This window comes from Bacillus rossius, chromosome 14 (genome assembly GCF_032445375.1).
Source record: "Bacillus rossius redtenbacheri isolate Brsri chromosome 14, Brsri_v3, whole genome shotgun sequence".
Taxonomy (NCBI): Eukaryota; Metazoa; Arthropoda; class Insecta; order Phasmatodea; family Bacillidae; genus Bacillus; species Bacillus rossius.
The window spans coordinates 47,519,319-47,534,447 of NC_086341.1; the positions used below are offsets into that span (position 1 = coordinate 47,519,319).

A 15,129-nucleotide genomic window follows, 5' to 3' on the forward strand; every position below is an offset into this window, starting at 1 on the left:
AGACAGTGGTCGTGAACTCCTGCGATCTTTATGAATGTAATTAACTTTAAATAACTTTATATTCAAAACTCTCATGTATCAAAGGTACTTTTTTCACATTCCAGGTTGTCTTATATATTATATTCATTTTAATCTTATACTGTAGCTACCCAAGTATAAAAATGGTAAAAGCTGTTTCGGAATGTCAGTTTATTGGTTCCGACTCCTACGTAAGTATAGGTGGCATTGAATCTCCACCAATCACAGGAAGTATAAGAAGGTTGCAGATGGCAGCGATGAACCACACCAATAAAGTGGTTGCAATCTGGCTGGGCACGAAACAAGATTGAGATGAGAACTGTTTACAATGTGTTTATTGTTTTCATAACAGTTCATATACACGTCTGTACAAAGTCTACAAATTTTTTTATAACAACAATGTTTATATTAGTCCACAGTATAGTCAACAACACTTAAGTCGTACATTGTGGGCACACAAACGGTAGGAAAATAAATCTAATGATGTAAAATTGGCACATTCTCAAATTTTGTGAACAGAACTGTAACCCAAACACGCGTGGAGCGAGAAATAGGTTAGCGGTGCAATTGCTAGAGGTCACCGCTAGCGCCTCTTGAAAGGTCGAGCGTGATCCACTATTCGGGTGACTGTGCAGTTGGCATGTCAAGACCTGTTCTACAATTACATGGAAATGGAGACGGATCTCACGTAACAGCACGCAGACGGAGACTAGCTTTGCAGTGCTGAGCTCTTCCGTTAACGTTGCTCGAGTAGTACTTGGCTGCGATGGTAGCCATGTTTGTTTATGTTCTAAATACGTTAAGACTTGTTTCAAGTACACAAATATCTAGTGTTCTATTATTATTTTGTGGTTTAATTTTATTATTTATGTAAATTCTGCCCATGCTATAATTTCAAAGCATAATTATTTTTAAAAATTGAATTAATATTTTGTAATCTTGAAATGCAATCTCATTTTGCCATTTATTATGTTTCCGTGCATTGTGGGAGCAGCAGACATGAAATGTTCTGGAGATCGTCCCGATTTACCTGCCATCGTAGAACGGGCCTTAAACTGTGCAGTAGTCCACAGAGTACGTGTGAGACTACAGTCACGCAACTTCTTAAGAAGGCAGCTGTTCGCTGTGAGTTTCTGCATCATAAAGTTGGTACATAAGCAAAGAGTTAAGATAGGTTCTGCAATGACTGGATCGTGCCTTCCTTACGTTGGCGATACAACTGATTATTGGGCGTGAGGTTACACAGAACGCCGAACAACTTCAGGTGAACAAGTTTGCGTAAAACGTATTTACAAACGCGAAAGTATACGGTTACACTGCGGTTGGTATGAAAGTATGTTCAACTCCAAGACCGATTGTTTAATTTCATTGAATGCACGTCAATTTTAAAACTATAAAATGTTTGCTTGTTATTATTTTTTTTTTGTTTCAGTCGGTAAAATATTGCACAAACTTGTGCAAATAACATTCTTTATCTTGCGTTTTTCTCAAAAGACTGTTTATACTCTCAAAACCGAACAGCCAATCGGGGGCCTATGTAGAAGTTGTTTACGTTGAATGAGAAATAGCCTCGAAGGAAACATTCAGACTGTGTGTGACCGCTCGCACAAGTTGAACATGTTCACCTGAGGTAGTTCGGAGTCATGTGTACCCGCATCACCCCAACATCACATCTATCATAGGTTGATTTAACTAGCCCAACATCACTCTATTTATGAGTAAGTGAAGTTATATGTTAAAATTATTGTTTGAGGTTCATCTATTTTTTTTTAATCTGTGAATGAATCTGTACTAATGGGATGTAATTTTGAAGTCCGAACATACCGCTATTTTACCATGTAATTGCTGTAAAATGTCTTAATTCCAGTGTCTCCTTTACTACAGAAAATTATCATGCTCTGTATATGTTGAATCTGAAGCTAAAAATCTTAATTCATAATCCTGTATATTGTTAATTTTAATGTTTTATCAGCATTTTATCTGCACTATACATATTTTCAGCGGAAACACTTGTAAACTTTGAGATATTAATGGATCTCATTTTCTAAAAAACAGTGTAAAGCTGTCTTTTGAGGTTTGGCCTGAAAAGTTAATTCACTTTAAAATAATAAAAAAATATTATTGTGAATGACTTCTTATATTTGGGCTCTTGGGAAATCATTTAAACTGAAGCAGTCATATATATTTAAATATATCAGTGTTACAATCAATTAAAGTACTTTTTAACAAAAAAAAAATATTGGACACATTACAAACAATATGGGGGCTTTTAGGCCTAGGAAGGGTAACACAGTCTGGTTTTAGCTATTCTGCTATTTTGTGCGGTGATTTTTGCCAAGTCACAATAGTTCTTTAGTTTTTTTTACATTAATCATTGTTTGATCTTTACTTCTGGGACAGAATTTTAACACAGTTAGCTTTTGAAAGGTTACTACATATTTCATTACTAAACAATCTTTCATTTTCTTGATAACAGTAAAATACGGACTTGCACATATAGTCAGTTTAATATTCACAACCTTGTAGGTATAAAAACCAAGATTTAGCTAGAATTTTGTCATATTACTTAGGCTACTTGTGAATTGAATTAAGTAATATAAAAAGTAACATTAGTTAAGTAGAGGTAACATTTTACATTAACCATAATTTAAGTAAAATTAAATTTTGTGGCTATAAGGGAATTGGTGTTCATCCTTCTAAAGAGTAAATTAATTTAGATCTTAAAACCATCCATGATTGATTTCACAAATACTAGAAATATTACAACAGGTACAATACAATGTAAGAAAAAATTAAATTTTGTACCTACTTTATTTAAGAAAAAATCTTAACTATTTAATGACAACTTTTAAGGAGATAAGGATATGGTTTAACGGCTCATAGAAAGCAGGCAGTCTACGCTTAATGAGCCACTACAGAAGGCAACAAAGTTAGGCAATATCCAGTCATGCGTGCGTGCGTGCGTGCGTGCAGTGGAAAGAGATAAGGAAGTGAGGAAGGGGGCCGTAAGTCAGCGAATCAAGACAAGAACATCAGAATGACCCCGAACACAAGGGCAAAATAAAATATGGGAAAGAGTGATAATCGTCTTAAGAGTCTGACAATTGTTTTAAATAGTGTCCAAACATTTACAGTAATAGCTTCTTAAAGACATTTGGGTAAAAATTTAAATTTGAAAGATTTATCAAAACTTGTGAAAGTGAATATCCCTGCATGGAACACCATAACATCAGTGGTGGTTGAAGAGTCCTGTCTCGATCATAATTCTGCAAGTAAGACAATTCTCAAGGATGTGTTTTTTCTTCTTCAATGCCACTGATGGCAGTGCACACACTTTACTGAGGTTTGTTTATTTTTATAGTCATTTGGTGAAAACTTTCATAATTCCTGTGTGTGTACTGTTTTATTTGTAGTGTGTAGATGTATGTTGTGATGTTTACTAAATGAGTTTTGACTAGCCCTAACTCGTAAACACTGTAGTGATACCCATGAATCAACTTGTAGAACTGCTTTTGTTTTGTTTCTAAATCTTTAAACAGCAATAACAGTTTGGAACAAATTTATAGATACCATTTCTAGAAGTTTTAATTTATCATGAGTTATTTGATGTAAAACTCTTAATTTTTTTTTATAGGTATATCTGAGATTTTGCGAACGGATTTCAAAAAGGTATGATCAATTCCTGAACTAGGAATCAACCAGGACTATTTTAACATTATTTGCTAAATGTATCCTGGCTTTAGACTGGACTGTAGAATCTTAGCATGACAAACTTTAAATAATGCAAAGAACATCATGAATCTGTAATTATAATTTTTCTTTCCCTATTTTAAAATGTAAAAATAGTTGAATTATTAATAGAATAGATGTGCTTGAAATAGCAACCCAAGTCAACCAAAATACTCTGCACTTAGAAAATGGTTCAAGTATACTTATTCAATCAAACCAGTAGATTGCTCGAACTTGTTCGCCAAGTTTCAAGAGAACCAACACTTAAGTTAATTTGCAGCTCAGAGAACAAGTTTGAGAGTTTTGCTTAATGTCTGCTTTCTGCTCTTTGTGTAACGTTCCACCCATGCGAGATTATACAGAGACCATTACTGGCTTTGCTACGTCTAGCACATTTAAGTAACAGACACAAGGTCGTTGATTTTCTATCACGCCAACAGTTGGCTGGGTGCTGCAGTTACAGTCAAGACAGACTTACTGCAAGAAAATTGTTTATCCCTAGAAAAGAAACTATGAATTGGTCAGATTAGAGTAGAAATCTTACTAAGGGGAGGGTCCGAATCAGTGCTCGCTGATTTGGCTTAAACTGTGTGAGTGTTGCCAAGTAGGTGCCCCTTTCAACGTCCTGAAATATCTCACCTGTGTGGACCCTACAAAGCGAGAAATGACACGTTCAGACGGTGTGTGACCGCTCGCATGAGTTGAACATGTGCACTGAAGTAGTTCAGAGTCCTGAGTACCTGCACCCTTAGAAGTGTTCATGTTGCTGCAACCCACAACTGCTAGCAGTGGTTCGGAGATGTAGACAAGCAACATTGAACGCTAACCCTTTGTTTTGTTTGATTATGATAATAATATTTTAATGTATTATTAAATAAGTTATATGAGCTCAAAATTTGGTTGCATTTCTCTGAGTTGCCATTTCACTCCTTAAAAACTTAACTAGCATGGCATCCACGGTCTTTACAAAATATGGAAGTCACGATTTCTAACAGTTTTAGATATAGTCATGCATTCGCACACTTACACATTATGTTTAAAATATGACACTTAGGCTTCAGTTGTAACAAATGTTTCCTCATATCTCTTAAATAAAAAAACAACACAAAACTATTAACATACCCAAAGCTCATCTTTAAATGTTCACAATCTCATCATGACCTGTGAAAATATCATTTGTTTCTAAAAAAAATATACACATTTATGGCACATTTCAGTTTGTGCACCCAAACACGAACAGATGCAATTACAACTACCATTAAACTCTGACCGTGCTTCACGGAGGAGAGCCAGGCACTGTCGCGCGCTAGAAGAGCGTCTCCTGGGACCAGGCGCAGCTGTCGCCGACGGAGGCCTTGTCGCGGAGCGCCCGGGCCAGGTGCTCACAGGAGCCCCCGACCAGCAGCGGGAAGGAGGGCCGCGCCAGCAGCGACCCGGAGCCGGCCGCCAGCGTGCTGCTGTCGCTGGAGTCGGGCAGCGGGTAGGGCGGCCGGAGCGCGGGCGCCGCCTCGCTGGCGGGCTCGTCCACCAGGGCGCTGATGGTCTCGCAGGGAGCCCGGGGGCGGCACGGGGCGGAGAACCGCCTCTCGGGGCGGTAGCCGGCGGCGGCGGGGGCCCAGCGCCCCGCGGGGGCCACCCTGGCCGGCAGCGGCACCTGCAGCAGGTGGCGCGCGAACGGCACCTCCGTGCCCTCGCTGTCCGTCGAGAAGCCATCCACCTCGTCCTCCGTGTCCAGCTCGTCGTCCGTGAACACCGAGTCGGAGCCCAGCGAGTGGTCGGAGCAGTCGGCGAGCGACGTGGCGCAGCTGCCGAGGGAGGCCAGCGGCGCGAGGCGCGGCACCTCCAGGCTGGCCCGGCCCGCGGGCACCGCCGGCACGTCGTACAGGGTGCGCTCGCTGCCGCACGGCGACGCCTCGGGCGTGGGCTGGATGATCTGGATGTCGATGGGGTAGTAGAAGTCCCAGAGCTCGCGCGCGGCGCCCGCCCGGGGCGGCGGGGCGGGCAGCCCCATCTCGGCCGCCGAGCCGCGCCGCTCCAGGTACGATGTGTCGGAGCTGGAGCACGTGATGGAGCTGAGGCGGCGCTCGTCCTGCGGCACGACCAGGAACCTGTGCTGGTAGCACGACGGGCTCTCGGCGAACGAGTCCTCCGGTTCGGCGAGGTGGGCCGGCGCGAAGGGAAACTGCAGGGCCGAGCCCGGCAGGCTCTTGCCCCGCTGGTGGTCCAGGAACGGCGAGGCGTCCAGCGTGGAGTACCCCCCTATGGAGGAGAACCTCGTGCGCACGGCCGCGGGAGCGCTCATGTTGCCCAGGGACTGCCGCTGCCCACGTCGAGGCTGCGCGCCGAGCGTGAACGGTGTCGAGAAGCCGCTGTCCTTCTCCTCCTCGGCAGCAGCAGCAGCAGCAGCAGCGGCGGTGAGGTCCTCGTCGCTCAGTGACTTGGACTTGCACTTGCTCTTGTACACCACCAGCAGCACCATGAGGCTGAAGAAGCCGCCCAGCGTGGCCGCGATGCGCACCCCCGTCATCACGTCGTACGTGCGGTAGAACTCCAGCTTCATCTGCTCTCGGTCGATGGTGGACATGGCGGTGGGCAGTCCTCGGCCCGGGCTGGCTAGTGTCGACGGTGTAGAGCTGGTGTAGTTGGCGGCTGCTGCGTCCATCACAGTCGGCGGCCCTGAAACATTGCCATGTTTACCTAGTAATATAAATATATTTAGGTTTTTCAGGTTGTGTTTGCATAAATGACTTAGTATGATGTGCTAACACTATTCATTAAAAAGATTCCTTTGGAAAAAGTACTCTGCATGTAGTTCCAATTTCATAAGGGCATAGCCGTGAAACGCAAAATGTGTATATTACCAACACTGATTTTTTACCTGCAGCAAGATAATCTTTGGTAACTAAGCGACACAAACGATTAAACGTTCACGTTTTCTGTTAGCTTTATTTCATTTGTAGGCTTGTCATAACAAGCTTGTAGAAAGCTTTTTCTGTTACGAAGGATCAAGCTTTCTTGGGAGGTAGGGTTGAATAAAAAACTGGGTGCGAAAAATTAATACCATAATTTATCTCCAGCAAGATGATCAGAACAGTAACAGCATTTCAGAATAAGTAAAACACGACCAAAATGAAGTCTTCGGTGGACTAGCTGGGAATATGAACATGTTCATGTTGTCCGGTGGAATGCGATGCACTGTCAGAGAAGATCTCGGGTGACACTCTGAGCCTTTAGACTAACCACCGTCGCGGCAGACGAGGAAACTGAGCAAGAAAGCAATGGCGCTGGGAAAGTGACGAAGTTTAATTTGGGGAATGTGACTAAAAAGAGGGTCCTGGTGCTGCTCAAGTGCTTGTCACGCACCTGCATCTGGAGAGCCTCGGGGCAGACGACACAGAGACATGGAGGCAAGAGACCACGAGACCAGACACAGTTGTACTGCACCATGTTCCCTGTCAGTTACTCTGATGCCCATTTCGCCTCTACTCATCCGAGACCCTCCTCTTGGACAGCGACACTGCCTGGTTTGGCTGGAGTGCTATCCCAACCTCTGTAACATTTTAGAATACTTTACAACGAGGCAAGTAATGCTGCCTTCGCTCAGTCCTTCGCAGGAAGGGAAACATCCTTCATTGCCTACCCCGCATTGCAGGGCTAACCACTGCCCCACGAGTCGTCACCAATTCATTCCAGGGCTTACCTCAGCTGGGACTTTGCTCATCAAGGATATTTCCGTGGTACTTTCAATTTTTAATGGAAAATCGTACTTTGACATACCTTTTACGTAGCTCTTGAGCCATTTCCACACTTCTGTCACAAGGGCCGAGGGGTTGTGACCCCGCCTTTACACCGCAACATGTGCAGGAAGTTCGCCTGGTTACGTCCTATCGTCAGGACTCAAGTCGCTTCCGACCATCCCCATCACTGGCGAGCCCCTGAGAGCAACTTCGGGGCTCGCTCCGACTCTATGCTCCAAAGGACCAGGGAGTCAAAGCGCAAAGGGAGGATAGGCTATTGTGCAGAGCCACGTTCCCTTTTGCCATCGAGGGGACTTACACTACAGAGCCTGCATCGACTCCAGTCAGCAATATGGGCCGGTTCGAAACGGTGCGAACCAAAGACCTACAGAAACAACCCACAGGTCAGTTCAGTCAGGAATGCCCTCAGCCTGACCTACGTAACCCGTCCTTGCTCATTCCCTGAGACTTTATCTTCATAGCGATTCCAGCCAGACTTTTCAGACATGAACAGTCAGAACCTTGCATCTTAGAGACCTCCAACCATCTACAGGGCAGATGCCCCTTAGCAAACTCTGAGGAAGTTTGCAGGCGTAGCGCGTAGGGCATGCACAGCATAACTTTCATTTTTGAACTCATTCCGTCGATGTTCCTTCTTAAATTCGTAACCCCCGCCATATATTCAGTTAGAGGTTAATCTCGGTCGATATAAATGCATATGTGCGCTCATATGCCGCTGACATGCTATCAGTGGTAGGGCCACAGCGCGTGTGTGTGAGTGTGTAACTGCGCCGCCAGAGGCAGGGGACTGCGAGTGAAGGAGGCGGTATTTATAGCCGCGGTGTTCTCCAGGCGCGCACACGGAAATAGACGGCCTCGTCGCACGCGCGTTGCAGCACTCGTCAGTGGCACTTCTGCCGCTGCTCCGCGCTCAGCAGACCGCCTCTTGCCACCTTCTTACTACCCTCTTGCTACTTTATTTCTACCTTCTTACTACCCTCTTGCCACTTTCTTACTACCCTCTTGCCACTTTCTTACTACCTCCTTGCCACATTCTTGGCACAATTAAATTTTGTACTTTTTTCCCCTTTCAGTTGTTGAGAATATTAATTTTTAATTAGGGTAATATAAGGCTTTTTACTAAAGAAACTCTGGGGGAACACAATCCTGGTATTATAACCATGCACATATACAACTTTATTTGCTACCAAGACACGGTTTGTTGTCACAAGTGCAATAATTCTAATATAAAATAATTTTTAAAATGTAGGTAACCCCCTTTTTCAAGCCAATGTTTGGTCTTCAAGGGAAATGCATTTCAAATAAAACATAATGCTTAAAAAAAAGATAAATGGACAATGACACAAAAAGAAAGCGAAAGGGAACGTTTAGGACTATCAAGAACGTGGTGGACTGATGAGAGAACATCTACTTATAAATTCATACTATTTATGGCAGACGTGCCATAATTTCATGAAAGGTATACTACATTACAGTGTGATTACGATGCATGTCAAGTACTGTAACATAGTTATGGTACAGTTGCATTCAGGCCTCGGGCTAACGGGGGTATTCCTCCACCGGGGGAACCCAGGGCCTCGCCCGCGGACGGGAGGCTCACAAGGTTGACAACTGCCCGTCTCCCGACGTCAACACCTGGCCCCCTCTACCATGTTCTTGAAGCTTGGGCGTTCCATCCACCCAGCCATTCACTCTGACACCCCTCAAAGTTTTGTTACTGAAAACTTACATTCTTGATCAATGAATAAATAGAACGAAAGATTCACTAAATGCCAGTCACCTTAAAAAATATTATCCTTTGGCCTTCATATAGTTGTTGGACGCCAAGTCTAAATGAACAAAGCTCTGCAAACACTGGGAATCTTGTCGTTCAATTAAAATTATTTAATTGACATAATTTAATGAAACTCCCTTAAATTCTCATACATTTTTGTGACGCGGAGGAATATTGTGGTTTTTTTAAGGGCTGATAATTAATCTAAATGTCAAAATTAACGAAAACTGCTGCCTTGTTTTACAACCCTATACCCAACCATTTTTGCGAAAAACTGCTATAAAATTTAGAACGAAATACCCTGACGCCTGACAGGTATGCAACACTCACAACGCTCAGTTTGAAATAGCTGTCTACAATCAGGGGCACTTATTGTCAAGTGATTTAGAAGAAAAATTAACTGCACATATAAGTAAAGTACATACACGTAAATTATGAACAAATTATATGTCACCAAACACCACAATAGAAAAAATGCGGACGCGCCGTTTTTTTGTAAGACAATATTTTGTCATAAAGCATAACTTGTTAATTAAGGAATTTTTTACTTTAGGTACTACAGGTAAAAAATTTAGCAAATAATTTCTGAATATTGTGTTTTAAATATGGAACTCTTTACAACTAACCGTACTTAATCAACATAAACTCTTCTTAGTGCCCGTCAATGCTATGATACATACAAATATTTCTGCGGAAACAAAGACACCTTTCTTCCAGCATTTGTATCTAGTGGCACAGTGCTTCCACAAAGCATTCGTAACACTTTGCGTGCTAAATTTTGTGAACTGTGGTACCTAAAGCAAAATATCCTTTAATTAACAAGTTATGTTTTCTCACCTCTTGTGGTGTTTTTATGATACATGTGACTTGTTTAAAATTCATTTTAGTCTGCATCATTTAACAATCTGTGTGCCCGTGATTGTACGCAGCTGTTTCAGACGGAGTGCTGCATACCTGTCAGGTGTCAAATTATTTAGTTCGAAATTTTATAGCAGTTTTTTTCCCCACTAAAATAGTGAGGTAAAGAGTGGTAAGACAATGTGGTTGAATTTTTCCGTTACTTTCGAAATGTATGTCAATAAACAGCCTTTAAAACATTTTTTTTTCTCCGCGTCACAAATTTTATGGTAATTAAGGGTATTTCACTCAATTATTTCCATTAAATAATTTTGCTTGAATAACAATATTTCCTGTATTTGTATAACTGTTCAATTAGACGCTTGGCGTTTTAACGTTAGTATTTTCTTTGTTATTTTCAAAACAGTGTGTTATTTCCAACGTACAGAAATTTGAACTTCCTGCTATTGTTGGACGAGCCGAAAAGGATTTCTTCTACCAGTAAATTTCTGTGCAGTGAAGGATAATTGTACTTTTTATTTAAAAAATCCATAATTTCATGTTTTTCTATGTTCATACTAGCAAAAAGCAGATTCAAAATGAAGAACTAGAAACTAAATTTGCTCCTGCGGTGTCACTATCCTAAGTATGTACCAGCAGCTTCGTGCTGTCTTCATGTTCATGTATTGCCTGGTTTACGAACGATCGTGTTTTGTTGTCATTGTTGTGTTGCGCCTTTGCTCTATGGTCTCAATCTGGAACCTTCGGTAGCACAGAAAACAATTCTCATAATAGTTGCGGTTTCCTGTTCTCGTTTCAAAAATGTGCTCTTTAACATATATCTTTCTTGTGTCACTTTGACTTCTGATAAACAGAAATGTCGCGAATAACCGTAAGGTCATACACACGAATTCATTTTTTGCACAGTGAATAGAATTAATTTATTAGCATACACGTCCCGTTTACTTTATAAAAAAAAAATTTAAACTAAATATTTCTTGAACTTCCACAACTTCTGCAAGTTAAATATTCAAAAACTCATATGCGTACTAATTTACAACGCATGAGAACGACAAAACAATCGAAAACCACTATTCAGGCGCTCTACATTTACTACTCTCTTGTGACTATTTGAGAAATCAAATAAGTAGGTATATTCGGATATAGCAGTTGTAGACACAGCAGTTTTCCGGGCGACAGATGTAACGTCATTCCAACTGTCTCGGTATGATTCTCTATGGGTCATACATTGCGATTGAAAACCTTTGACACGGTTTACTCGAAATTGTGCTGATTACAGAAACCAGTGTTATCATAACATTGTTTACATTACTGGCTCATTTCCAGCTTTATTACCATCTCTTCTTGGTATAAGATCGCGGGCAATACATGAACGGAAATGTGAATAGGTACGTGTTTTGAACTACGTATTAGCCCTAGTTTGGTGCCAGCCAAACGGCACAAAAGTTTCGGTCAGAATTAAGTATTGTTGCATAAACATCTCAATGGCTTACTCAATGCAACGTCCCGTCTTTGAAGAGCGCCTGAAACATCGTGTTGTTCACGGAAGCGACAGTCCTCAGGAGCAGTGGGGGGTCGGAGGCCTATGCGGCGGGCACGTACCTGTTGCAGGGCCTATGACGTGTCGGAGCGGCGGCGTGAGGGCCCCATGTCGCCGCTGTGTCCACCTCGCCGGCCCGGGGCACGCACTCGCCACCCACGCACTGCCATCGCACTGTCGCACTGTCACACGGTCGCACGGCGGGCTCTGGCTTCACGCAGCGACGCGCACCGCTAGGAGTCGGCCATCTTGTCTCGCCGGCCGGCCGCGCGGCTCAATACGACCGCGCGCATGCGCACGACCCGCCCGCCGCTCGCAGCGCCACCTGTCCACCCCCCGCCCCCCTGCACGCTGGCAGGGGCAGTCTGCGGTGTCCCGACCCACCCCGTCCACGATTACAAATAAGAGCGCGTGTAACTCTGCACACGTGAACGTGATAGAAGTGAAGCTTCTCTGCCAGTTCAAAACCTCGACTCGTAGGTATATCGTAAGGGAAGCCTTCTTTTCACAGACGAGAGAGCCAAAACCCGAAGTTCGTCCTTTTTTTCCGTATCTTTTACGTAGCTATCCTAACCAAATCAACCGTCCACAATGTTTTAAAGTATTTATAATGTAGCTAACCTAACTTAATTGACCATTAATATCCTTTTATCAACACCGCAATATTTATTTACAAAAAAAAAAAAAGATAGACGATTGGGATTTTGGCTCTCTCGCCTGTGAAAATGATTCCTATATCGTAAGGGGTAAAATGGGAAAAAAAAACCTTTCTAAATAAACATGAATTAACAAAATTATTACTACTTCAAAATAACTCTTCAGGACATCAGTCAATAATGATTAATTAACATAAATATTACTCGCTGTTGAAATACTCACACCATAAATAATAACTGTGCGTGTTACTGTTTCTTCGAACAATTCTGTCATTTGAAACAAGCCAAATCTCTGAACAAGTAGCACTACTATGCGGGGAATGCAGGGAGTCTCAACAGCGCTCGTTACGCTGCTGGTTGCACAAGGAGTAATGTGAGCATGCTGGTAGCAAATGTAAAATCCAATGCATTCACAGCTGATGGTAAGGATACCTGTTGTGACCTCAGATGAGAGATTGTTCCAAGACTGGTAGCAAGTTATTGAAGCAGTTCAGAGTTCAGACACTACAGTATGTGTCATGGTCAGCTTCTACTCTCAACATAGGCCAGTCGGAATGTACTTTTCAATGTGTAAAAACTCTTTTCCACTTGTTTTATTTTCTTAACCTTTAGTGGTTAGCCTTAATTCAAAATGGCACCATCTTAAATTCAAGAGAATTTTTTTCCTCAATATCTGACTTTTTCTTTTGACTAAAAATGATAATGAATAAAGTTATAGGAACGTGAATTCACTACAACTTTGGTCATAACAGTATTTACTCTACGATAAATTTTTTTCGAATTGAATGGTAAAGAATAATTATTTCTTTAATTATATCTTTATTATTAACTTTTATAGAGTAAATGAACATTAAAAAACTTGTAAGGAATCAAATCATCGACAATTTTGGTTTTAACCTTTAACCAAACAAACCAATAATTCCATTATTCTGAAGAGTTGGGTTTTGCCAGAAAAAGGGTCCTTTCATTATTTCATGGATATAGCTATATATTTAATATGTATTAAAAATAGCTACCTTGGAAATATTTTTTTAAGTGGAATTATTTTTTTAATATAATTTCTGTTATATTTATATAAATTAACATGTCACTCTGTATGTTATGTACATCCTTTAACCATAGGCGTGCGCACGGTAGGTGCCACAGGTGCCTTGGCACCACCATTAGGGTTAACGTTATTTTATTTTTTACAAGCAGAAATAATACATACTTACAAAAAACCGTATTATTTCCAAAATAATATGTTTTCCAGTCGTGTCGAGTTACAGATATGTGCTCATAACACCATCAGTATATAAATTATCAATCAAACCAACTATACACACGGAAACAAGCCAGGTGCAATTACTTGTGTTGTACACGCGGGCCGCGGCTACGAAACTTCTGAAATGTAAATACTTCTCCTAGTTCTCCTCGAATTACATAGAATGCGCGCTCGGTGTCCACTGTTCACTCCACTCGGCAGGCGCACGGAATAATAGCCGCCGTCCGCCAGGTAGCACTACTGTGTAGTGTTTACTCTTACTGTTTACTCGTCAGTTTACTGTTCTAATGAGTACACGAGTACAGCCTGTGTTTGTTAGGTGGATCACTCATTAATTAATTATCATTTTATTTTCACTAGTTGACAGTTTTTATGGTTCGTTAGTTGCTGTAGGTATATATCTGTCTGTATGATGTATAAATGGGTGATTAAAATTAAAAAGCCGGATCCCGAAAAGGATTACTCGATGACTTATATGCAGTCGCCGACAAAACATTTTTGTTGTATTCCAAAAGTTAAAACTTTTGCCCACTCTTATTTGTGTATTTTTATTATTTTAATATTTAACATATTTGAGGTATGTTACAAAAACTCCCTTGATTTGTTGATTTTAAAACTTAACATTTGAGCATGTTTTTTCCAGCATTTATTTGGCGTCTTCAGAAAACATGTAAGTAAGGTTTTTCAAAGCCACCAGCATGAATTCCGTGCAAACAATTTGTGCAATTTACTTTATGGCTCAACAAAGCTTAAAACTGTAAATAGTTTAGTAGTTTTCCTGGCGATTAAAACGTTCAAAGCCATAATTTGTTATAAAAAATGTTAAAATTTTTACATCTGTGGATTTAATGTTTTTGTTCGGAAACACCTTTAATAGCACCATTTTGCGCTTTCAAATTCAAATTTTTCCGGGGGAGGCCCCCCGGACCCCCCGCTTTAGGCTCGGGTCCGTGAATGATAGGGCTGTTGTGTAATCTGACACCACCACTATTGAAGTCCTGCGCACGCCTATGCCTTTAACTAAAGAAATGTATCTTTTACTCATGAATTCCTGCAATATCACTCAAAAATTTTCAATTTTGCTTCTCTAGAAATTTCTGGGTCTCTACTAACAACACAACCAAGATATCATGAAATAATATACTATTTAAAAAGACCTCAGTTACCCATTAACACATAGATTAATTGCTACTTCAGTATTCGTTTTATTTTTTTTATTGGTGTGCATAAATTAAATACTGTTCCAGAAAAAAAAAAGCTGATAAGTTTGTATTACAAGGTATTGTAATATGTCACCACAGGATGTCGGTACAGCACTGCTCCAGTATCTAGTGACAGGAGAAGCGACTGTGCTGCCTAGGGACTGGGTGACTTGTTTGTGGTCTAAATTATGGTACAGTAGGTCACTGATGTGTCATGTCAAACAAATAAACCATTTATTTGGGTATACTGGATCTTCCGTGCGACATGAAATTGTGTGGAGGTTAACCTGAAACCGAGAACCAGGGGAAAAGTAGAACCGAAACATTACA

The 15,129-nt window shown here is 41.5% G+C and overlaps 1 protein-coding gene across 1 annotated transcript; it reads right to left on the reverse strand.

The window, feature by feature from the left end:
- Positions 1-258: 258 nt before the first annotated feature.
- Positions 259-11,915, reverse strand: LOC134538887 (uncharacterized). Its single transcript, XM_063380481.1, has 2 exons — positions 11,740-11,915; positions 259-6,423 (listed from the first exon to the last, which is right to left on the reverse strand). The coding sequence occupies exon 2, from the start codon at positions 6,407-6,409 to the stop codon at positions 5,054-5,056; it is 1,356 nt and encodes a 451-aa protein (XP_063236551.1). The 5' UTR covers positions 6,410-6,423; positions 11,740-11,915; the 3' UTR covers positions 259-5,053.
- Between the last annotated feature and the right edge of the window lie 3,214 nt (positions 11,916-15,129).

Bases quoted from the DNA above. Each gene is read 5' to 3' on its own strand.
- LOC134538887 (XM_063380481.1), bottom strand. From the start codon at position 6,409: ATGGACGCAGCAGCCGCCAACTACACCAGCTCTACACCGTCGACACTA.